The sequence below is a fragment of the Natrix helvetica genome (assembly GCF_964273705.1).
Source record: "Natrix helvetica genome assembly, chromosome: 2".
Lineage (NCBI taxonomy): Eukaryota > Metazoa > Chordata > Lepidosauria > Squamata > Natricidae > Natrix > Natrix helvetica.
Window position 1 is genome coordinate 252,885,147 of NC_138552.1, and position 25,990 is coordinate 252,911,136.

The 25,990-nt window shown below is 40.7% G+C and overlaps 1 protein-coding gene across 3 annotated transcripts in view; it reads right to left on the reverse strand.

Moving 5' to 3' along the window:
- Positions 1-3,021: 3,021 nt before the first annotated feature.
- RRP36 (ribosomal RNA processing 36) overlaps positions 3,022-25,990 on the reverse strand; it is a 49,458-nt gene continuing 26,489 nt past the window's right edge. For 2 of the 3 annotated variants that reach the window (XR_014174731.1, XR_014174732.1), the window contains exons 3-7: positions 22,983-23,118; positions 17,479-22,685; positions 10,737-10,798; positions 7,585-7,651; positions 6,906-6,965 (exon numbers count right to left, since the gene is read on the reverse strand). Coding sequence is in view for 1 of the 3 variants with exons in the window: in XM_081945286.1 (XP_081801412.1) it covers positions 5,713-5,852; positions 6,415-6,532; positions 6,701-6,775; positions 6,861-6,965; positions 7,585-7,651; positions 22,983-23,118 (641 nt within the window). In the remaining 2 variants the exon portion in view is untranslated. Of the gene's footprint in view, positions 5,853-6,414; positions 6,533-6,700; positions 6,776-6,860; positions 6,966-7,584; positions 7,652-10,736; positions 10,799-17,478; positions 22,686-22,982; positions 23,119-25,990 lie in introns of those variants that run through there. The other variant, XM_081945286.1, reaches the window with a different exon arrangement.

The window sequence follows — 25,990 nt, forward strand, 5'->3', positions numbered from 1 at the left end:
TTCTTATAAGAAAGCCATAAATTAGTCCTCGGTGTGAAGAAAGATAAAAACATTCAAATGAGAAATATTGGAGTATATAATTCCTGTCTTTTATCTAATGTAGCTGGCGTAATGGCCTATATTTTCCCTTACAAAATATATTATCACGTATCTTCCATGAATACAGGCAGAACTTCACACATCAATGTGTAATAAGAGATCAGAGTTTGTACTTCTTATAGTTACCCTTCCTGGACTGCTAGAAACCACAATGACCCAATTCCCTGAAAGGTTTTTTGTAGGTTCTCATCTTACTGTTTCAAATGTCAAAATTTCACCTCAAGAGGTATTCCATATACAAGTTCTATGGGTGACATGTGATTGATGGATCCAAGTCTTCATTCAACCCTATCTCCTAATTTTACAAATTAATATTTTCTCCTTATTAAAGACTGCCTATTGTGTAAACGTAATCCGTTTCATTTAATGCAGGTAGTCCTCGACTTACGACACAATTGATCCCAAAATTTCTGTTGAGACACATGTGTTCAGTGAGTTTTGCCCCATTTGCCACAGTTGTTAAATGAATCATTGCAGTTCATAAGTTAATAACCCAGTTGTTAAATGAATGTGGCTTCCCCATTGACTTTGCTTGTCAGGTCACAAAAGGGTCACAGGTCACATGACACAGCAACGGTCATAAATATGAACCAATTCCCAAGCATCATCATAGGGATTCTGCAAAGGTCTTAACTTTGAAAAACTGTCATCAATCACATTTTTCAGTGCCATTGTAACTTTGAACGGTCACTAAAGGAAGTGGTGTAAGTCAAGAACTACCTGTGTAACATAAGACTCCTTTAAGTTGACTTCAACTTCTGATGACTTCAAGGAATGTTTGTGCAGCTTCTTAACATTTGTTTGCTGTTATTTTCTTCCAGGATGATTTTTGACTTCACAATCTAGCCTATAGTCTTGGTATTTTGGGTGGCTCCTATCCAAGTACTAAACAGGATTTGCCCCCTTCAGTTTCTGAAGATCAAGCAAGGATGGGTGTGTACTGCCATCTAGCTAGGATCCTTTGAGTTTCAAAATTGCATAATTTATTTAGACCAAGGATAGGCATACAGACTTATTTTTTTAAAAAAGGTTGGAGCCTGCAAGGGATGGGGAATTAACAAGGTGATCCAATGTATGTGGGCAGGGGCAGGGTTTTAAAGTTTGTGGGATTAGTGTTTTTGATGAACAATCTTAAAAGAAGACTAGTACAAACACATCCCAAAATGGAGTGGTGGAGAATTGCTCTTCCTTTTGGTTTGCTACTTTGGGCATTTTTTTCTTCAGTTAAAAAAATGGTGGGGAGATGGAGACAGGTTAGGGGTCTTCTCTACTTTCTTTGTATGCTGTCCCCTATTCTATTATTTCTAAGTCCTTCTCCTAATTTTAATAAGACTCCTTAATTTGGAACTTGGAATATGAGAGCAAACTTTTGACAATCTAAGGATTTTTCTCTTTCTATATAACTACCGGTATGATGAAGCAGAGACATGAGAATATAGATGAAATTCATTCAACGTGACTGGGAATTTAACCCAATAAATTGTTCCTTTCCAGATGGAAATATAGATTCTTCCGGTTCCTGATCCGTAGACAGTAGTGAACTGAATAATGGCCACAAATGTATATTCTAGCATCACAAGCTGAAACTCTTGCATTTTATATACTAAAATGTATAGTTTGCATTTATTCTTTTCCTGGTCTTCAGACTAGGAGTCAGTGAAGTTTGGCACTGATTTGGGTTTTTTCAGTGGGTTAAAATGGTTTAGTCAAGTGTTTTATGGCGTTCATTTTATTGCTTAAATTCCTCAAAGTTTTCCCCAAAGGGCCCTAGGCTATTCATTTTTGGAGTATGATCTTGCTATAGTATACCAAGCATGGCATGATCCTCAAACCACAATAATTATACAGTTGTGACATAGCACATATCTATGTAGCTTTGCAAGTGTATATTCTGCCAGCAAACTTGAAATCTCCTCCAAGCTGGTGGCCTCTATATTCTTGGCACTAAAATCCTAAATAATCTTCTTTTACAGCTGTGAAGAAAATTAGCAGTTATTTTCCTAACTGGTGCATCCTATATAGTTCAGCTTTTCCTCAATCTGGCACACCTCAAGGTAATGGGAATGGCAGAATTCTCCCCTCTTAGAAAATAACCAGGCTGGCTTAGGAATTCTGAACTCTGTACTGCTCATACATTTGGAGGGCACCAGGTTGAAGAAAGTTGTGCTGTGGCATTCCAGGTATTAAGACAATTCTATTATCCTGGGCAAAATGAGGCATGTTACCTAAGAATCTGAAGGATTCTTACTTTATTACACTTTTGGAAGACCATGAGCAACTGGCTGTCCCCCCAGATATTGGGCTAGGATGGGAATTCAGCTGTGATGGGAATTGGTCTGGTACCCGCAGGAAGGGTGCTTTTGCTTTTATCCTTGTTTTATTGATTGTTGTGAGCTGCCTAGGATCAGTATACAAGATAGACAATCATGTAAATTCTGAAAATAAATGAATAAAGGATATAGTTTAGGCTGCAATCCCTCATACATCTAAGATTACACTCCAATAATCTCGATAGGTGCCTTTACCCAACACGGTACCTCATAAACTTTCCTGATAAATAATAGCCTTAGTCAGAAACCTTTGTTTCTAAAATTTCTTCACCCAAAGCTCGCTCAATAGAATCCAAGACATTGGGTCTCAACCCTCATCTGAAATGTAAAAACAAGTTTTACTGAAGCAAGGACTATCACAACTTCCCTAAAGTTAGTGCCTTATAGGGATGTTTGGCTGTAACCTCTATAATTTCCAACCAGAACTGCTGCTGTATACAATTGATATAAGTTATAGCCCAATAGACCAAAAGCAATAATTCCCAACCTGTGACCCAGGAGTAACAGGGAATCTGAGGGAGTAATACAGATGGACCTGGTTACAATATATAAAATGGGACAATTGTAAATATTTGAGCCAGATATCCAATGGTTTGTTTTCACACAAATAAGTTTTATTTCTCTATTTCTTTATTTAGTATTCATATTTATGTTGTAAATTCTTATTGTAATTTTACACAGGAAAGTATATTCATTCTTTGGAAACAGACAACTGACAGCAGAAAAAGACCCAATGGTATTTCCACTTGTCTCTCTAGAGAATGAACAAAACAACTAAAACCGTATGAGGGATGGTCTTCATTATAATGATCTTTGAAAGGTACTTTTTAGAGAAATACAAACACTTTTAAAATAACTATGATTTTTAAGATTTTTAAACTTTTTTTGTTGCTGTTTTTTTTTCCTTTAATATTTAAGGTACTAGTATTTTGATGATTTCTACAGGTTTCATTTAATAAAAATTGGATGGTATCTTGAGAGCTATTAAGCTATAAAGTGACTAATAAATATTTGAAATAAGAAATAAATCAATTTGCAGAGGACTTATGAAGTTGCTTTTTACAACAAATGGAGAAAGACTTGCCTCATTTTCAAACTATTGGCTGTTTAAACTTCCATCTGAAGCCTTTCGTTCATCTCTAAGCGATTGAAATAGCATCCATTCAAGAGTCATTGACAAACTTGGAAGATTTTTTTTTTATTAAGGGTTAATCTCAGCACCCAGCTAGAATGGAATCGAGTTTGAATCTCTATATTTAATTTACTGCACTACTGCTTCCCTTTTGCATGCCGACATGTAGCAGGTATATTTAGTTCTCTCCCTAACTACCTCTTCTCCTTGGGCACCAAGATTTTCATTGCTTTTTATAGTTCCCAATGGTTGCTTTAATCACATATGTTTTTCACTGAAGAAATTTTCTTATCTGGATCTGGGTTATTCATTTTCATGAGCGCATACCAAAACAGCTAATTTTATTATAGCATAGTCAGCCTACTATGTAAAATTCCTCAGGAAGTTTCCAAATAAACCCAGAAGAGTAATCTGGTTGTGGAAAGGAAAATACTCTAGAAACAAACCAACCTGGCACTTCTGCATTTCTTTTAAGGATGCATTAGGTGGCACCTATAAGGATTATTCTGTTTTAGTGGTTTAGTTGATCAAATGCATTTCAGTCAATCTATAAGAAGATGGAAGGAGAATCCTTTGTCTGAATGACTGTTAATCAAGCAAAGCTTATTACATGCCTCAGTTATGTAATGCAGGAGATGAACTTTATGCTCTCAACATCAAAATTGGTTCAAGAAAGACAGACAGCATGTACCATGTCTAACCACACCTAGAACATTCAAAAATGATAAAACTTTTATTTGATTATGAAGTTTTGCTAAGATGACTAATCTATATTCCTTCCTATATTCTATACCAACAAATAAAATATTTACTTTATAAAAATAACAAATTTATTTTTAAATCAGCCCGGTGAAACAGTGATGTTAATAATTAGTGATTCAGCAAACTCAGTCAAAATGTAAATTGCCAGTGTTGTACTGTAGTAACACTCTATATGTTTACATATATATTTGTGCACATACAAATTTTCTAAACACCTGCTAAAAACATGGACTGCTAATAGTCCACTTCAGCAGTAAAAGTAAATGCAGTCATATTACAAAAACAACAACCCAGTTTTCCCTAACCAAAGTTTAAGAAGCTGGAATATATATATATATATATCCTCTTAAGACTAGAATTCAATATGCCCATGATGGTGAACCTAAGGCATGTGTGCCACAGGTGGCACGCGGAGCCATATCTGAGGGCACGCAAGGCGTTGCCCTATGTCAGCTGCAGCGTGCATATACATGCTGGCCAGCTGATTTTCGGACTTCTGGAGGCTGGGGGGAGGGCGTTTTTGCCCTCCCCAGGCTTCAGGAAAGCCTCTGTAGCCTGCAGATGGCGAAAAACGGCCCAATGGGCCTACCCAAAATCCAAAGGTTTCAGTGAGGCCTGCATGCATGCGCGGGGGGAGCACGAGGGGTTGTGCACACATGTGCAGGGGGAGGGCATTGTATTATGGCTATTGCGCGTGCCGTTTTGGCACCCGTGCAGAAAAACATTCGCCATCACTGCATTATGTTGTTTGTGATCCTTCCATTTGCAATACTGCAAATAGTGCTTTATTGAAAATTCTACCTTGTGCAGGGCTACTGTTCACTGGGAAGTTCGTTAAGCATCAGTTATTGTTATTCTGTTAAGCTCTGCAAATAAAACAGCTGGAACCACAATCAAGCAGGACTAATGGGTAGCTGCAGGAAGGTAAAAGAGTGCTCTCCAGGAAGGCAATTCTGAAAAACGGTAGGTGGATGCCAAGCCTACACACAGTAGAAAAAATAGACTGGAAGGAGGAAGATCAGTTTTGGGAAAAGCAAAAGGGGACCGAAATCAGATTGCTAGTAATCTATTACTTCTTGCCCTGGAAGGAAAAGAAAAACAAGCAGCAGGAAATTTAATCACCAAAAATATTCCTTTTTCAAAGTTTAAGAGGTGCTTGTGAAATTGAAACAACATAATTTTGAACAATAATTTCCCCCCCCAGCAAACATAAATGACTTGGCAGAGTATCTTGAATTGTGGGATGATTCCTGGCTATTCGGCCTCACTGCCTGGCTTAAAGCTCAAGAGGTCATCTTTCCTAGATTTGCCTGTACAACTGACAAAGTATGAATCTGTGGGTGAAGTCTTTCTTTGGGGAGGGGAGTTTGGGTGGGGGGTAGCCAGACATTAGTTATCCTTCCGAAAAGGGAGTCTCCTTTTATCCTTAGCAGCATTCCTTTTCCTCTTCTTGTTCAGAAAACTCTCCAGCTTCCCACTTTTCTTCAGATCTTTGTATTTCTCAGCAAGTTCCAATTTCTGCATTTCAGCTGTAGATGTCAAGAAGGGATGGAGGTTTTAATTCAATCCATAAGTGTTCATAATACCCCAAGCAATTATTTTCTATAATCTACTCTTTTTGCTTGCCAACATCATCTTTCAACTTGGTCCTATAAATCATGTGATGCAGGTTGGTAACTAATTGCTATGAAAATAACAGGTAAAAACTCATTTAAGTACTGGCAGTGGCTATCCTAAACCACTCCTCATTCAATACTTTTGAGAATAATTCAATAATTTAGAAAATGAGTCAATAATCTAGAGAAAGTAAACGCTGCTGGTGCAGGCATGTTGGATGCCACACTCATACACACTGTTTGTGGCAGAAACAGTGCTACCAATCGATCCAACCTTTGTAACAGATGCCATCAAGGGCTCCACTGATTTGGTGATGAAGACGAAGATACACATAAATAAATACCTTATTCTTCAATCTGTACAAATCAACTAGCATAAACAGGTCTTCTAATATTTACTCTTAATACAGGAAGGGGATCATATTAAGGCTAAGGTCAGTAGAGCAGCTATTATCTTAAAGTGGGAAAAGCTTACATTTCTTTAGGAAGAACGGCTTCTTTCCTTGCTTGGCCAACTCTCTTTGCTGTCTCTTGAATGCCAGGGAATTTTCTCTCTTCTTCTGGCATTTTCTCTGTGCTTCTTCCTGTTGTGTCTAAGGAACAAAGGGGGGCAAGAACCAAAGATGTTGCATTTTCCCTCTCCCCAATTTCATTTGCCTCATGGCTTTATGATCAATGCTCTCTACAGCTTTGTTTCAGCCAGTTGCCTGTACTTCAGAAGGGTAAACGGGCTGTTTAAATTCTCTTTGGCACCAACTCACCATTCGCTTAAGGAGCTGCTGCAATTTGTTCTGCTCGTCCACATTTTGGCTTTTCTTCAGTTGCTTCTGAATAACCTGCAAAACAGGAAAGCACCAACTCTCTAGGGATACCTGTTTTCATTCTGAAGGAAGAAAACACAGGACACTGTTTCATCATTACCTCTTTCTCCTTCTTCCTCACATCATTTAAGAAACTATATGTTTTTTCAAATACTTCTGGTTTATATTCCCCAGAGAGGTCATCAAAACGAGGATCTCTGGACACCTGTGGAGGAGAAAATGGGATCAATACTAGCATCTCAGCAATGTCAGAAAATATTTGTATGTTCTAGGAAGTTCATGCTATGGGAGCACAATACCAGTCTAACCATATTCTTTTCTCTCATTTCATCCTCTTTAGCATTAATTACATAATGGCATAATTACAACTGCTACCTCCTGGTAGACTACTATTAACTGGTTATTTTAGGGGTATTGTTTTTAATTTAATTTGTGTGTTTCTTAGGGGTTTTAAAATTATATTTATATATACTGGCTAACTGTACAGTTCTTTTTAACTCTATTTTTAACCTCCTCCATATTTAACTGTACATATTTAATTTTTCTATTTATTGTATTTTGATGTATTCTTTGCATGGACTGTACACCGCCCCGAGTCCCTTTTGGGAGAGGGGGCGGTCTAGAAGCACAGTAAATAAATAAATAAATAAATAAATAAATTTTGCTTTTGAAATTAAGAGACTTCTCAAATATTGAAACCAAAGTTGTTTATTTCTTCCAAATAGGTTTCATGCTCAGATATTCGCCCCAGTATTTTTATCGCTTGTTCTTTTTTTTTTAAGCACAAAGATCTATTTTGTGTATTCCAACACAAGAATACCCACCTTTTTCTTAACAGGCACGACTTGCCGCAAAAAAGGTACTGGCAGTTTGGCTGAAGTTTCCAAAGGCCTGCAGAACAGGAAAATAAACACAACCTTTTTGGTGGGGAAAAAAAAAGATTCATAGAATTTTACATATGTTGTGGCTTCATTCTTAAAACTATTTCTCTGAATACAATAAATAAATATCAATGGGCATCAGGACACAAAATATATGCTTGTAATTGTTTTTGTGAGCCAAATGTCTTGCATTCACTAGGCTTTAGAAGGACTGAATAACCATAGTATACAGGCTTCTCTAAGAATGTGTTTCACAGAGGCAGCTTTGTATTGATCAGATAAGAATTGTTCTGTTAGTCAGTGGCCTGGTGTAACCTAATAGACCAGACAACTTCCTCTAAGCTCACACAGCTGTGCGTTGCAAAGAAGTTTCTAGCTTAAGCAAAGCTGGCAAGACTCTGTGACTAATAAAGGAAATCTAACTATATCCTTCAATATGCTTTTAGGATTTGCTGCATCCATACTACTGAAATCACTTTTCGTCAACTAAGCCTATCTTCTCCTTCATAAAGAACTTTGAAAAAAAATTGTCCTATAAGGGATCTAGTCCATGGGGTTGTCAGTTGGAATTACCTGAACCTTGCAGAGGAGACACTTGCAAAATCCAGTAATATCTCAGAATTTAAGACTGCATTGCAAGACATAAAACCAACAACTTTGGCTACAGTCATTTCCAGGAATACTGGCTCTCCAAGGCTCTTTTCAACTTCTGAAAAAAATGATAAGTCTAATTTTTTGAAGTGTGAGCTGTCCTCTTCCTTTCTTGCTTTGCTGGCTATTATAAAAACTTCAAAATTCATTTTTCTTCAACCCTATCCTTTAAAATTTAAGTTTAAAACCATGGGTTGCCTTGTTTTGGGTGATCTATTTATTAAAGAGCAGGACAAATGTATTTTAAATAAATAAAATCTAGCTTTAATGGAAGAATATGCCCAATCCCTTAAAACTCTTAAGAGGGGAGATTAAAGAGAAAGCACCATTAATGTAAGTCTGACTTTAATATCTTACAGTACAGTTGACATCAAGAGGCTCACTAGCTTCAGAAGATCTCATCTGCTACAATTACAACTCTGTTAATAATTCTCTTAAAATAGCTGTATATTCAATTAGTGTGTATCATTTTTCTAAACCTCTTGCTACATATCATCAACGTTCAGAATTTCAGTTGATAAATGGCCTTCCTTTTTAACTAATTATTGATTAACCATTAGATTCAAATGCATGACAATCTACGAAAATCTCAAAACTTTTTTGAGGTGATAGAGGAAATGCAATCTGCTTGCTGAATTTTAATTTGTCTGTCATTGTCAAAAGGGAATTATTTAATGATTTAATTTTCCTTTTTTTATTCATAATGCAAGCCTATATTGTCTTGAGAAATAAGGACATGGATCCCTATTTTTTTCATTGTTGATTGAAATTACATTCACCACATAAATTACACATGTAAAGTTAAGAATGTGTTCTATATAGTAAATTCTAGTGAGCTTTATAAACTTACTTACTAAACTAACAAACCCTTCAAATTTACTGTATAGTAAACTCCAATCACTTTTACAACCCAAACAATGCACTAAATTTCCCTGACAGTTTTCTTAGGCCTTGGATGGGACACTGCAAAATTGGTAACAGGATTAGGATTTCATTTCATTTTGATTTAGATTTAATTAAATACAATGAATGTGATTCCTCCCTACTAAACTATTTTTACTTTATGATGTACTAAAATAGAATGTGATAACAACTTTACGAGACCTCTGGATGTCCCACTTAAGTTTTGAGGTCAAATGTCAACCTGAAGCACCAGATTATGCAACTGTGCTTTAAAGCATACTTCAGAGGGGAAAAATGAACTCAGAAGACCAATGCACCCCATCAAATCAAATCAAATCCCCATCTTCTAGTGCTATCAAAGTAAGGAGAAAGCAAAGGGAACCCCTATGCCCGGGATGGCAAACCTGTGGCATGTGGAACCATTTGTCAGGGCACGCGAGGTGTTGCCCTGTTAGCTGGCCAGCTGAGTTCAGCCTTTTTTAAAGCCATTTTTCGCCCTCCCCAGGCTCCATAGGCTTTATAGGAGCCTGGGGAGGGCAAAAAGAGCTCCCTCGCCCCACGGAGGCCCTCCAGAGGCTTCAGGAGCTTCCCTGAAGCCTCCGGAGTGCAAAAAACTGGCCCTACGAGCAAACTGGAATTCTGTTCCTGAACTTCTGGTTTGCCCATAGGGCCGTTTTTTTGCATTCCGGAGGCTTCAGGGAAGCTCCTGAAGCCTCTGGAAGGCCTCCAGGGGGGCGGGGGAGGCTGTTTTCACCCTCCCCAGGCTCTTATAAAGCCTATGGAACCTGGGGAGGGCGAAAAAAGCATGCAAAAAATGGGGGGTCATGCCTGTCATGCACGCATGTGCACTGGGGTGGGTGTGTGTCACGCATTGCATTATGGGTGCGGCACAACCACACATGCCCCCCCACGTTTCCCCATTTATGGCACGCGAGCCAAAAAAGTTTCGCCATCACTGCCCTATGCTGTCCTTAGCCAAATAAGTTTCATAGTCAGATACTACCTTTCCCTGGAAGCATATACAAACCATATATATCTGATCCTTGGCAATTATCTCCTTAGGCATTCAAGGTAATTGAGAGACTGAAGCAAAGAATCATTTCAACTCTATTAATTTCCTATGGGGACAGGTTTATAGATATTATAGACTAATTCTTGGTCTTGCTCTGTTTTAGATACCACTGCCTAACAATTCTTTTATTGTCCTGTTAATATAAGAATAATAGTGAATAAATATGAAAATTGAGGGAAGTATTTTAATTCTATTGGCATAGTTAGATTCTAATAGACTGATTGTATTTCAGTAATTCCACTCTCTGTGGCAAATTAATTAATACAATCAGAGTATTGAGCAGACAAAAACACTAATAAAAAGCATTCAGACTGTGAATCTAATTACACGCTTTTATTGTTCCGTTTCCTTTCTACCTGTATTATTTCTTGAGAAGATTTCATTTTTCTTAGAAGTGAAAAGGCAAAATCTGTAACTCATTATGATGATACTGCCCAATATTGACAAGGAATGAAAATTTCAAACATACGTGACTCCGATTGAAGGCGCATTTTCATATTTAGCGAGAATCTTCTTATTTAACGTGACTCCCTAGGAAGCATGTTTAGATCAGAATTTATATTCATTTAAGTAATTTTTTTCCAGAAAACATTACACTAAAATGACAGAGTTTGACAGTTATATAAACTACACTCAAGATTAAGAAAAAAAGTAAGTGTGGCTTCCATACATTTAGGAGGAAAGCTTTTGCACTGATAAAATGTTTGTAGTACCTGCTTCCAAATCTTTAAAGAAACCAGAACATCTCCTGAGCTTGCACAGGCTCAGGAAAATATGCATTGGGGAAGCCTCTTAATGCCTTAGAGGGTATTAGATCATAAAGGATAGTAGCACATAGAACTTTGTGTGAAATCCATTCTTAACAGCCAAGAATATAGGCATCCTCCGAGGATTTAAACTGGGTTCTACAGGATCCTTGAGTTCTATAAGGCCTTGAGTGGGTTCCGGGAAGGCCTAAGCAAGAAAAGAACTCTCAGTGGGCTCAGTGGGGTGTCGGGGGAGAGGAGGAGAGATTCTATCCTCTCCCCCGACACCTCACTGACTAAAGCGCTTTCTTTCGCCCATGGCACAGCTCAGGTGGGCTAAAGAAAGCGCTTTAGTCAGTGAGGTGTTGAATCTCTCCTCCTCTCCCCCGACACCTCAATGACTAAAGCGCTTTCTTTCACCCATGGCACAGCTCAGGCGGGCTAAAGAAAGCGCTTTAGTCAGTGAGGTGTTGAATCTCTCCTCCTCTCCCCCGACACCTCACTGACTAAAGCGCTTTTTTTCGCCCACGGCACAGCTCAGGCGGGCTAAAGAAAGCGCTTTAGTCAGTGAGGTGTCGGGGGAGAGGAGGAGAGATTCAACACCTCACTGACTAAAGCACTTTCTTTCGCCCATGGCACAGCTCAGGCGGGCGAAAGAAAGCGCTTTAGTCAGTGGGGTGTCGGGGGAGAGGAGGAGAGATTCTATCCTTTCCCCTGACACCCCACTGGACACACCCAAACATCTGCTCTTTTCCTCTCATTGGCTGCATGTCATCAGTATTTGCCTATCCTACCATTTGTAAGTGATCTGTGAAGCAGGTTTTGGCTGCCTTTCCTTCATTCCACTTTTCTCTCTTCCCACATGCACGAGCATACAACTGAACTTCTTGCCTGACTCCAAATGTCAACAAACAATTTCCTCATCAGTTTTCTAACGGACAGCTGAAAAAAGAGCTAGAGATCCAGGAGTTTCTCGTAACTTGATCCAAGAGCAATTTTGGTTTGTCTCTTCTTTTTCGTTTCCCATTTTGCAAACCGTATTTGTGTATCTCTAAAGGAGAATATTTGTAGCTCAGGGTTAAAATGAGGGGTCCCTGGTGCTCTCTGAGCTTGCTTGTTTCCGTGCAGACGTTTCATTACCCTAACTAGGTAACATCATCAGTGTTAGTAAGGAGCCGTGATGATGTTGCCTGGTTAGGGTAATGAAACGACTGTAAGAAAACAAGCAAACTCAGAGAGCACCAAGGACACCCCCTATTTGTGTATGCATGTGTGCATCTGCAAGAGGCCAGCTTAATCATCAAGGTGACATCCTGTGCACACCAACTTAAAATTAAACCCAACTGAGCCACATAGGAATTAATAAAGAATTTTTGGTTACATTCAAGGGTTTGTTATTTTGTTTGTGAAAGCAAATATTAATTTTGCATTTTATAATAAACACTTTACTTTTCATTTTGTTGCCAATTTTCTATCACTCATTCCTTGCCTCTTGATTAAGTGCTTTGAGATATGATCTATTTTTTTTAACCAACATGTTTTGAAAAAACCCTTGTTCTAGCGTTATCTCTCTTCCATTTGCTCCAGAAGCAGGGCTTAGATTTGGTGTTGTTTCTCTAGGGGGATTTAGCTCAAGTCATAAAGAAAACTATGACAAAGATATCTAAAAGGTAGAAACAAATGAATTAATTATGGACTCTCTACGCTTTGCCATGGGTATCTTTACTCCCTTTTCAAAATAATAATGGGTGGCCAGGATCCTCTGCCTCTACTGTAGAAAATAAATCTTTATGGTAAGTCTAATGCAGGCAGTCCTTGACTTATGATCACAATTGAGCCCAACATTTCTGTTGTTAAGTGAAACATTGGTTAAATGGAATTTGCTCCAGTTTACAAGAGTTCTTGCCACAGCTGTTAAGTGAATCACTGCCAGTTGATAAGGTAGCAATGGGATTGTTAAGCGAATCTGGCTTCCCCATTGACTTTGCTTGTCAGAAGGTCACAAAAGGTGATCACATCATCCCAGGACACTGCAATTGTCGTAAATATGAACCAGTTACCAAGCATCCACATTTTGAGCACATGACCATGGGGATGCAGGAAAGGCTGTCTGTGAAAAATGGTCGTAAGTCACTTCTTTCAATTCTGTTATAACTTTAAACAGTGACTAAATGAACTGTTGTAAGTCGGGGATATTCCTTTTCTGCCATGGCATCCAATAACAGGACATACTAAAGTTATCCATGAACATGGGACTACAGGTTTAGATGGGTACCATTTCTTCTTAAGAACCATTTTTTAAGCATCTTCCTGCTGAAGGATGTTTGTCTTTGGAATAGGAGTTCAGTATTCAGGAAGGAAGGCAAAGCTAACTACCGTATTTTTTGGAGTATAAGACGCACCTTTTTCCCTCAGAAAAGAGGGTGAAAATCTGGGTGCGTATTATATGCAGAATACAGCATTTTTGGCCTCCCAAAACCCCGCGCCCTTTGCAAAAATGTCCGTGCATAGCCTTTAGGAGGCTTCCAGAGTGCTCCTGGGGGCTGGGGAGGGCAAAAATGAGCAAAAAGCAGGCAGTTTTTTGCTCATTTCTGCCCTCCCCCTCAGCTCCCAGGAGCACTCTATAAGCCTCCTAAAGGCTATGCATGCCTTTGTTTTCTTTTTTTTTACAAAAAACGGGCTGTTTTGGGGAGGTCTGCAGAGTGCAAATTTTTTTTTTAAATTTGCCTCTTCAAAATCTTGCTGCGTCTTGTACTCCGGTGCGTCTTATACTCCGAAAAATACGGTATATCTCTTAAGAGATTGTCAGCATCAAAAACAATAAGGCAGCTGTGCTTGTGGTGGAATGGGGCAAAATGATGGCAGAAATACATGTAACTTCCCCTGACTAGAATCTCCCTGAGGGAAACTCCTCAACATCAATGAATTTGCAAGGCATCTGCTGGATCTTTAGACAGTTAGATTCCGAGGAGAGGGAACATCCAATGGAAGGGACAAAAATGCATTGTTGCCCATGATACCGAGGCTAAACAGATCATCACTTAGCTCTCCACTGCCAAAAAACATGAGATTCAAATGGCTGATTTGAAGAACTGATACAGCTGGCTGCTGTCTGATCTGTTTTCTCTCCTTTGCAGGAAGACTGAGCCTTCTAAAACTTGTTGCCAATAACAGTGATCAAGTAGTGTATTTGCTGATTGAAGGACATTCTATGTTGATCAAAAAGGCCAGCTCCTTGAAATGTCCTCACCAGGATCTGGGCATCCTTTGAATAATCAAAGATAATTTTATCAACAGGTTATGAAGGTAGGAATATATGAGTATTTCCAGGAATCTGAGCTACAACAGTCATCATAATCTTTGCAAATAGTCTGGAAGCTGAAACAGACCGAATAGAAACACCTTGAAAAGATAGGGTGTCCTAACAGTTACATCTCAGAAACATACTGTGGGATGAATTGACTCTGTATGTATAAGTCCAGAGCACTTTTTTCTGGAAACACTATGTTTATCTCAGCGTTTTCATCTGGCATTTGTGCTATTTAGTTTAGTTCATGCCCAAGATCTTGTGCCATTATGTGGTCCCCTTGTGGATAAATAAGATATTTGAAATTAGATGGCATTTGGTCCTTTTGGACTTGGAAGATAGGGTGAAGTAATCTAGAGCTGGTGAATTCTACGGTGTAGCCCTCTTTAACTTCCATGCATTTCATATGATAGGGATCTACTGATGGGTTAATTGCATTAGACTCCCATGCACATGGAGTTGTTTGCACCTCCCAACTTGCAATGAGAAAAGGTTTTCCCTCCGCATTGGGATTAAGACTGTTGAAATTGTTCGGGGTTCCACCAACTTGAGCTGTATTCCTTGTGGCTCAATTATTTTTCTTTGAAAGAAATTGAGAGAATTTTTTTGGAATAGTCTGATTCCTGCTGTTTTTGGCTTCATATTTTTGTGTTGGTTAGGAGAATAGCTTTCTTTTGATCTATTTCCTTAGTCTCAATTAGGACATTATCTAGGGCCTGTCTGAATAGTTTGCCACCCTTGAATGGGTCTGATATGAAGACTGATTTTAATTTAGAGTACTTTCCAGTTCATCAGCTACAGCTGTCTTAAACTGTTATGTTAGCTGTAGTGCCTTCGGCCAAGAACTGCATACTGTGTTCTCCAGCAACTGCCATCAAGGGAGAGACTTTGCTAGCTTGTTCATGCCTTACATGGGCTCCCTATCTTCTAGAGCAGGGGTGTCCAAACTTGGCAACTTTAAGACTTGTGGACTTCAACTCCCAGAATTCTGAGGGTTGAAGTCCACAAGTCTTAAAGTTGCCAAGTTTGGACACCCCTGTTCTAGAGGGATTAATTGAAATAGCTGTTTGCCCCACAGGGTTGAAGCTTAGTGAAAGATGAACATTTATTTATTTATTATTTATTTATTAATTCAATTTATAGGCCGCTCCCTCTCCACAAAGGGACTCTGTTGCCCCTGTTGCCTTAGCTGAAACCCTGCATGTATTTTGTTCCAGAATCTCTGTCTCCAGGCTTGTCTAGGTCCAGGTTATCTTCCCTGTCTTCATTTACTATTACTCAGACCAGAGTTGCCAGGTGAGTATCTGCTAAGAAGTCTTCATTAGGTCTAGGGCTACCTATGAAAAGGTATTGAGAAAGGAAATGGAAGAATTTTCGTTTTCTCATTGCCCTAAGAAACTTTTACTCTGCTCTGACGATTTTGTGAAAGGTGTTAGGGAATAGAAGACATAAGACAGTAAATAGCTACAGGTAATCTTTGACTTACAATCATTTGTTTAGTGACCATTCAAAGTTACAACAGCCCTGAAAAAAATGACTTAAGACCAGTCCTCACACTTATGACTGGTGCAGCATCCCCATGGTCATATGATTAAAATTCAGGTGTTGGGCAACCAGTGTATATTAACAACAGTTGCAGTGTTCTGGGGTCATGTGATCGCCATCTGCAAACTTCTCAATCATCTTCTGTCAAGCGAAGCCAATGGGAGAAGCGACAGCACGGTTCACTTATATACAGCTACTTGTTTAACAACAGTCCAAAAAAGTCTGTAAAAATTGGATGTAACTCACTTAACAACCACCTTGCTTAGCAATGGAAATTCTGGTCCTAGTTGTGATTGTAAGTTGGAGACTCCTGTACTGGGAAACCACTGCTAATACTGGGTCCAACAAGGACTTTGTTAGGCTCAGGCATTCCAGTTCTTTCTGTCCTGAGGTCTTGCAGACTTTCTTAAACAGCTGGGGAATTCTGCTTTGGGGGAAAGCCTGATAGATTTGAGATTTGGTTTTGGACTTTATTCTCATCTAAGGAAAATCCCCCTCCTCCCTATCTGACCGGTCTTGGAAGGAAAGTATTTGAACCATATGTAATATGTACATCTCATCCTGGGAGTAGATGTCGTTCCTTGCTTTCTTGGTGGTTTGATTCTTCTCCCCCGTGATAGGGGCCTGAAGATTGACCTCTGTTGCAAATATCATGTAGTTTATTAGCCACTTATCTGATAATCTAGTCTCCTGAGGAGAGCATGGTAATGAGACAAGAGGGCATATTAATGTGCCATTCAAGGTTAGTCACTTGGCTCACTTCCAGCCATAAAAGAGGACATATTAATGGACAGCTGTCCATGACCCTGCTAGGTCTGTTTTCCCTAGCCTATGCTTGTGTAGAAGATACAAAAGAAAAAAAAAACTTGGAGATCCACCTAGACTTAGGGAGTCCCTGGCAGAGTAAATGGACTTTCACGTAGCTATTTTCTCTCTTTGGAACCAATGTTAGTTCTAATCTAAGACCTGCCTCTGGAGTAAGTGAGGAGAAGCTCATTAGAGGATGCCCTGCCTCCACTGAAAAAAAAAACCCAGAGGTTTCAGTTTGAAATTTGGAAATGGATGAGACAGAACTAAGGAAGTATCAGATCTCATCATCTTGGAAATATTTACATTAATTGATACCTGGCTTCAGAGCTATGAGCAAAGGCTAATAATGACACATAGCAAATATGCAGATATTTGGGGAGATGTTCAGAGGCAGCAAGCGTTCTATTTCCATACTTGTGTACTTTAATTTCTAAATTACCCTTCAGATAAAAAATATTTACAAAACGCACCAAAGCAGAAGGAGCTGTGATACAATAGAAGCCAGAGCTGTTAATAAATAAGAGGAAAGATTGCTAGATCAAGACAGAAAAAGCAGACTGCCAGATGGATACTTAAGCTTTTAGATCTTTACAGGTTCCGCCCAGCTGAGAAAGCTAACCACCATCCTTGTACACTCCTTTCTAGGCTGAATCCATTACATATGTATAGTTCCTGAAAGATAAACTTACAATTCCTATGCTCTGCACTAAGTAGAAACATGACATACAATCTCAAGCATGTTCAACGTGTACAGTATTATGGACTTCATACCATGTTTTCCTGAAAAAGATCATTGGTCTTACCTGAACAGTAGTTCTCTGTGCACTGAGGGAGATTTCATTCCCACTCAAAGGAAATGGGTCCAACCTTCACATGGGATTCATCCTGCGGTCAGCACAACATCCTTTTGATCTACACCTTCATTAAGAAACTGGAACTAGTCAAGCCAGGGAGGCATGTCCAAACAATTTAAGGACGGGCGACAGGCTGGTCAAGGGTCCCTTCTGCCGAATGAACCCTTTGAAGCACACGTCGTCCAAACGCCGCCTCAGCCGAGGCGAACAAGTCCAGCTTGTAATGTTTGATAAAAGGCGATGGCGAAGCCCAAGTTGCAGTCCTGCAGATCTCTTCCACTGATGCCTGTGCAGCCCAAGCGGCAGTGATGGTAGCTCTGCGAGTCGAATGAGCTGTGATGCTGTGTGGTACTAGTCTAGACTGCTGTTCATATGCTATAGTTATGCAGGCTTTCAACCATCAACCGATTGTGGACGATGACACCTTCTTACCCATGGACTCAGGTTGAAACAAGACAGAAAGGGCCTCAGTCCATCGGAAGAAGGTTGTCCTCTTTAAATACTAACAAACTGCCCATCTTACATCCAATTTATGCCATCTTTTTTCAGTTGGATGGTTCCAGGGAAAAAATCCAGTAAAAGGACCTCTTGGGATCTGTGAAACCATGAGTTCACTTCAGGTACAAAGGCCGGGTCAAGTCTGAGAATAACTCTGTCCGGATGTATGATACACAAGTTCCTCCGTACCGACAGGGCCACTAATTCGGCCAGGTAATGGCCACGAGAAAGGCCACTTTGAAGGTCAGTAGTCTGAGGCTTGTTGTTTTTAATGGTTCGAACAGTGGCAATGTAAGAGCCTACAAGACTATAGATAGATCCCATGATGGGTACTGATGCACCACTGGTGGCCTGAGATTGGTTGCCCCTTTCAGAAAACTATGCACCCATGGATGCTGCGAGAGAATATTGGTGCCCCCACCCGATAGAATGGTGGATAAGGCAGCTACCTGCCTCTGGAGGGTGTTGGGAGACAGGCCCTTGTCCAGTCCATGCTATAGAAAGTTCAGGACATGAGGAATGGAAGCCGAGAGAGCGTCGATGTGCACCCTGGTGCACCATTTGCTGAATGCAGCCCAGGTCACATCGTAAATCCGGTTGGTAGACGCCGGTCTGGATGCTTGAATAGTCTTAATAACAGACCCAGAGAAGCTGGTCTTTCTCAGGAGGTCCCTCTCAAGTGCCAGATGGTTAACTGGAGCCACTGCAATTCTGGATGGTCCAGTACCCCCTGGCTGAGAGAGATCTTGTCTTTGGGTATTCTCCAGAAGCATGATACGGATAGGTTGATCAAGTCTGTGAACCAGGGGCATCTCAGCCAATGAGGCGCTATCAGGAGGACCTCCACCCTCTGTAATCAGCTTGCAGATGACTCGCAAGAGGAAAGGAAGAGGGGAAAGGGCGTACAAGAGGCCATGCAGCCAATGGCTGCGTAGGGTGTCGATGCCTTCTTCTCCTGGAGATTGGAACCTCGAGAAAAATCTCGGTAGCCGAGCATTCTCCGGAGTGGCAAACAGGTACACTAACGGTCGGCCGAACCTCTAGGAGATGTTCTGGAACAGATCCGGATGGAGGCGCCATTCCAAATAGTCGACTGTTGCCCTGCTCAGCCAGTCCGCTTGAACATTGGCTGTTCCAGATATATGTTCCACTTGTTTGAAGAGGATGTGACTTTCCGCCCAGAGGCCCAAGCATTCTGCTTCGTGCATCAGGGCCCTGGAGTGGGTGCTGCCCTGACAGTTCACATGTGCCTTGGTAGCTACATTATCCGTCAGCAGGAGAACATGGTGACCAGATATCTTCTTCTGGAAACGATGCAGGGCCAGATGGGCTGCCCTGAGTTCTAGCCAGTTGACGTTGTTCTTTATTTCATCTGATTGGATCAAGATGTTGTCCAGGTAACATTCCAGATGTATTGGACAGACCTGAGATGGGCTGCAATCACCACCAACAGTTTGGTGAAGGTCCTGGGAGCCAATGAGACGCTGAATGGAAGGGCCCTATACTGATAGTGATGGTCTGCGTAACAGAACCCCAGGAATCTTCTGTGGGATGGGCGGATGGGAACATGCAAATATGCCTCCTTGAGATCTATGGAAGTGAAATCCCCTTCTCGAATGCAAGTGAGGATGGACCAGAGGAATTGCATTTTGAAGGGTTTGTACTTTATGTGTACATTCAGCCTCTTTAGGTCCAAGATTGCTTTCCACTCTCCCGAGTTCTTTGGGACAAGGGACAGAATTGAATAGAATACTGTCCTTTTGTGACCCCTTGGGACGGTTCTATTACCCTGATATCCAATAGGTGATGAATTTCTGCCTCAATGAGGTCCAGCTTGAATGGTCTCCTTGGGGTAGGACACCGGATAAAGTGATGAGGGGGAGGGGAGGTAAAGACTAAGACAGTGATGGCAAACCTTTTTAGCTTGGGAGCCAGAAGCATGTGCATGCGCTATCGCGTGCATTCGCATGCCCCCCCCATAATTTAATGACCCCCCACACCATACCCATATGCATGTGGGTGTGAGCTTAAAAGCCTGGGAAGGGTTAAAACGCCTCCCCCCAGAGGCCGGAAACGGCCCTTTTTCCGACTTCCGATGGGTCCAGTAGGTCTGTTTTTCACCCTCCCCAGGCTCCAGAGGCTTTCTAAGAGCCTGGGGAGGGTGAAAATGGAGGTCCTCTGGAGGCCAGAAACGGCCCATTTTCTGACTTTTGGTGGGCTTGGCAGGTCCGTTTTTCACAGTCCTCAGGCTCCAGAGGGAGTCTGGGGAGGGTGAAAAATTGCCCAACAGGCAAACCAGAAGTTCGGGAACGGACTTCCAGGTTGCCCATTGGGCCGATTTTCTCCCTCCAGAGGCTTCTGGTGGCTTCCCTGAAGCCTCCGGAGGGCGAAAAATAGCCAAACGCGCAAACTGGAAGTTCGGGAATGGACTTCCGGGTTGCCCATTGGGCCATTTTTCTCCCTCTGGAGGCTTCCCTGAAGCCTCCAGAGGGTACAAAACAGCCTGACATGCACACCAGAAGTCTGAACTTCCGGTTTGCGTGTTGGGTGTTTTTTTGCTCAACAGAGGCTTCAGGTTTTCCTAAAGCCTCAGGAGGACGAAAAACTGCCCAATGCACAAACCAGAAGTTCGGGAACAGACTTCCAGGTTGCCATTGGGCCATTTTTCTCCCTCCAGAGTCTTCAGGAGGCTTCAGGGAGAAAACAGCCCAATGTGCAACCGGAAGTCCTTCCCCAAACTTCTGATTTGCGGGTTGGGCTATTTTTCACCCTCTGGAGGCTTCAGGAGGCTTCCCTGAAGCCTCTGGAGGGCAAAAATAGCCCAACGCACAAACCGGAAGTCCATTCCCGAACTTCCAGTTTGTGCATTGGGCTGTTTTTCAACCTTTGGAGGCTTCAGGGAAACCTCCTGAAGCCTCTGGAGAGCGATGAATGAATGCCTAATTGGGAATCACTTGGATTTCTGAAAGGGTCTCTTACTAGCTCCTCAGAAGGGTCTTCTGGAGTAGGGCTATTGCCTGTCTCTATCCCGGAAGGAGCGCCTGTGCTGGGGACGGTTGGCTCTGTTGGAGTATGTCCGCTGAAACTGGGGGGCAGGGAACCCAGAGTCAGCAGACCGAAATCGCTGTCTGCGAGCATAAGGAGATGACCTGCTGTCCATTCTCCTATTGCTGGAAGGTAAGACTTTCTTTTTATATTTGTTCTCAATCAGTACTGGATCCAGAGCGTCACCGAACAGGTTGCCCCCCTTGAAGGGGGCTGACGCCAGATTCCATTTCGAAAGCATGTCAGCCTGCCAGTGGCGAAGGCAGGCAATCCGACGAGATGTAACATTGGAGGCCAAGGCCCTAGAGGCAAACTTGGCAGCGTTTAAGGTGGCGTCGGCCGAAAATTCAGTGGCTGCCACCAATTTGTTAATGTCCCAGCGGAGCCTAGTGTCCTCTGGGGGAATCCTAGCTAATATTTGGCGGAGCCAAAGTAGGGATGCCCTATTAAAGAAAGAGGCTGCTGTAGCAGCCCTAATAGCCCATGCGGAGGCCAGGTGGGTTTTGCGGAAGGAAGCTTCTGCCTTTTTATCCTCTAGATTCAGGCCCTCCATGTGATCAGAGGAGGGAACGATGGATGGAGACGTAAGAGCTGCTATGGGGGCATCAAGCTTGGGCCATTGAAGCAGCTCTTCCAATTCAGAAGCCACAGTATAAAGACGCCTGTCAGAGCCACTAGGAGAAGTGACCGAACCTGGTTCGGTCCATTGGCCCTGGATTATATCCTTAAACAACTCTGGGGAAGGAATGGAATACTGGTCAGCAGGTGGCCCAGTGAACATCCATTCAAGAGGATCCCTACGGGGAAGTGAAGGACTTTTCACCCCTCCCATGTTGGTCACATACTTAGCTTTATGCAGGATAGACTTAAATAGGGATGGATTAAACAGACCGGGGAAAGTGGGTTTGTTAGGTGGTAAGTCCTCATCTTCAGAAAATTCTTCGTCATCAACCTCCTCTTCCCCTGATAGGGAGTCCTCCTTGATAATGGAACGACAGAGAGAATTACTTTCCTGCAGGCCTAGATGATCCTTGCCTGCTGGATTGTCCCTGCTAGCTGGTGTTGGATCAGGTGGGAATGAAGCCTGTTGGCTGCTGTCCGGGAATGCTGCCTTTATCCCTTGAACAATGGCCTCAGATAGGTAGTTACACATTTCTTGAGTAAGACCAGAACTTGGGGCCGCTGGAGGACAGAGGCCCTCTGCCGGGGAGGTAGCTGCCGAGGCCATTGGTGTGCAGGATGGTTCCTCAGAGCTTCCCCCAGCTGTGGGAGAGCAATCAAATGGGGCAAAGGTGTTTTTGAAACAAGCCGCTTGTAATGCTGGGGGCTCAGGTAGTGCATCCAGAGAGAAGTCACATCTCTCCCTACTTGGCGAAGGAGAGGAAACAGCAGCGGAAGTACTTGCTTGGTGCATTGAGGTCTTTGGGGCCTTGGCAAATTGTTTTTCCAATGCCTTCTGACGTCTGGATAAATGCTTGTCAGGAGCAGCAGATGATCGTTTGTGAGATGTCTTGGCTTTAGCCTTGCTAGTGGTTGATCTATTGTCACCCATAAGGAAGATGGAATGTGCCTCTAGGCAAGGGCGTGACCCCTTCAGATGTTGAATCACCATGCTGAAATAAAGTTGAAGGGAGTGAATATTTTTTTTGACCCCCGAAATAAGCGCTTAGCCTTATTTTTGGGGGAGGTCTTATTATTTTTGAGCTGCAGGAGGCGGCAAGCATGGTCACTCCTGGCTGTTGCTGTGTTGCAATATTTTCGGGGGAGGGCTTATTTTCAGGGGAGGGGCTTATTTTAGCATATGGGCTCAAAAGCCCAACTGGGATTATTATCTGGGGAGGTCTTTATTTTCAGGGAAACAGGGTAGTAATGTACAGAATTTAGACATACATAGCAGAAGTTGTGTTTACCTGTTTTTGCTCAAACATGGTCTCTTTGTTTTTGTGACATCTGGTGGCATTTTCTTAGATGTCATTTGCTGATAAGCCTTCATCCCAACTTGGTTTCTCATTTGTAACAACTTCTCAAAAGACATTGAAGATAATTCTGAAGGAAAAGGAAAAGAAAACACAAAGATATACAAACATACATCAAAGTATCTGAAATATTTACACCAGTCTTTGGCAATGCAAGCACTCTCAGATGTATTGATTTAACATGTGGAATTTTTCAGCAATGGCCATGTTGCCTCAGATACTCAAGTTAGGAAAGCTGATTGACATTTATTTTCTATACCACTGTAATCCAGAGGCTCTCAGCAGCTTACATAAAGAATAGAATCAAATCAACACATTTATATAAGAATAAAACAACCTGCACAAAAACCATAAATAAAAACAAAAACTGAACATGGCTTGATAAAATCAGGAGAAGCAGACATGTCTTGCTGCAATTCCTTAACAGAAAAATTATTTCCTCCATGGTCTCCAAATACATAGATCAACAGATATATTTTTTCAGTCATTGTTTGATAAAAGTTCAATCAGTAAAATGACAATGCAAAACTATTCCCTAACAACAAGAACTATTAGCAACCATTTGTGGGCAAAGGTTACACATAAGGTAGTAAAATGTGTTACTTTTAGAGAAATATATATTTTATATTTAACAGATAGTGCAGATAAAAGCTATCAAAGTGGCATGCAAATTTAAATAAAAGAGGGGTTATCAACGGGCAGTAAATGTCCCTTTAGTACTGGATGGTTTACTCACTAAAACTTAGTTATTTGGAATTATATTGTGATTAAAGTAGCAATCCTTGACCTTCTATATCTTAGTACTATATTGATCTAACTTGATTAACTCAAAGGTTAAGATGGCCTCAGTGGAGAAACCATACAAATTCAGTGTCTTTTGAATCACTGTTTCCCAAGAAGGTGATTATTTTATTACTTATTTATTTAATTTTTAGGCTGCCATCTCCGCCACAGGGTACACTGGGCCGCTGATCATACTGTTATATAGTCATTTATGAGCTCTGTGTAGCAACTGTGCTTGGGCTTTAGTTGCAAATAATTTAATTGCAGCAGGGATAAGCTACTCCTCTAGAAAAATAGTAACTTTTCATTGCTTTCATTGCTCATGCAGATCTCTGTGAACAGTGGGATACATAGTCCACCTGGGCATTTCTGTTTGAAAAACTATTCCTAGTTACTCTTACATCTATGCAGGCCTATCAGAGCTATTTTTTCCATACATATCAGAGCCAGATATAAAGGGCTGCAGTATTTAAATAATATAGCTCCATAAGAGCTTGTAACACCCCAATAAAATGTTATGTGCCTTGGCTAGAGAGCTCACCCCATAATTATATTTGCTTAACTTCATGCAAAACTTCTTATACCAAAAATATTTTCTTCGCTGCTATGATTTCCCTTTAGTACCCCTAGAAGGAAATAACTGTAGTGACTAGAAATCAGCAGGAAATTGAATCACAGTCTCAAGGCAGATTTTTCTTTAATTGAAAAGTGACTTTAAAAAAAAAAAGTATGTGATATTTGTGCCTTAGGTGCCAAATCAAGCATATTCTGTTCATCTGGTCATTTAATAGCTTTGAAAAGTTTTTTTTTAAAATTATTATTTTACACATCTTAAGCCTTCCCTATGATCTGTCTTATTGGCAACAGTAATTTATATTATTGTTATGGGATTTATATAATTTGTTCTAAAGATTCAAATAATGAGAAAGCTTTCTCTAAAACTAACACATTATTTCTATGGTGATGTTTCAGAAGAAAGTTTTACCTTATTTTTTCTAAGCTAAGTCCAATGCTTGTGATTTACTATTATGGCATCAATTAGATATGTCATGTTCCTGGCTAACCTTTGGTTAACTCTTTTAGATAAAGAAAAAATGTTTATTAAGGTGACACATAATTTCTAATAACATTCATATATCCTGGTACATTACATAGCAGAGATAAATTTTAAAAATATTTTCTGGGTTTCCTACTTTGAGCAGAGAGTTGATTTGCTATCTACCCTGCCTCCACTCCTGAGTGAAGTTTTAACTCATATTTTCCAATTTTACTGTGAAATGGTAATTCTTAGTCAAGATCATGCAATATTCTGCTGAAATTAACCACTAGAGCTGATTATATACTTGTGATATAAGAATAAAGATTAATTACAATGAATCAAAATGCTGCCTCCTTTACCAAGTGCTATCTACATCAACTGGCAAATTTTTGTAGGATCAAAGTAAATTTATTTCCCACCTCTTGCCATTCAAGATTATTTTATGAACTAAATAAGAGTCAATGTGTGATCTTCCTATGTGAAAGAATGCTGCTTCCTCTATATAAAACATACCTATGGCATTTCTCCACATCTAGATTGCAAATTGAATTTGCTTTTTAAAATATTGGTTTCTTTCTCCTTCAGCTGAAAGGGCTCTTGATAGCCATTTCATACTTGCAAACGAGGTATAATTAAGTGTGTCTTTCCTATGACTTGTATGAGCAGCACTTTTCTTACAACAGAAAATTAAATAGAGAAAGAGACGCTGTAAAGTATACGCTCTATAATCATTGTAATCTTTCGGAATCTATGCCCTTCTTTTTCCTTGCATTCACATGTACTAAGTAAATGGGTGTTGACGTCACCACAGGCCAGGCAATGAAAACCAAACATGTTCTCCATATTCACTATCCAGTACTATATTGCAAGCATCTCCTTTCACTTGAAACTTCAGAGCAGAATTTTGAAGTTAGTGCTCTAATACGTCAAAACTTTTTATATTTGACTACACTTCTGAATGATTACTTACAGTATTTTTCAGAGTGTAAGATGCACCAAGATTTTGAAGAGGCAAATTTTTTTTAAAGGTTTTGCACTCTGAAGACCTCCCCAAAACAGCCCATTTTTCGTCAAAACAAAGGGCAATCATAGCCTTTAGGAGGCTTATAGAATGGCTCAC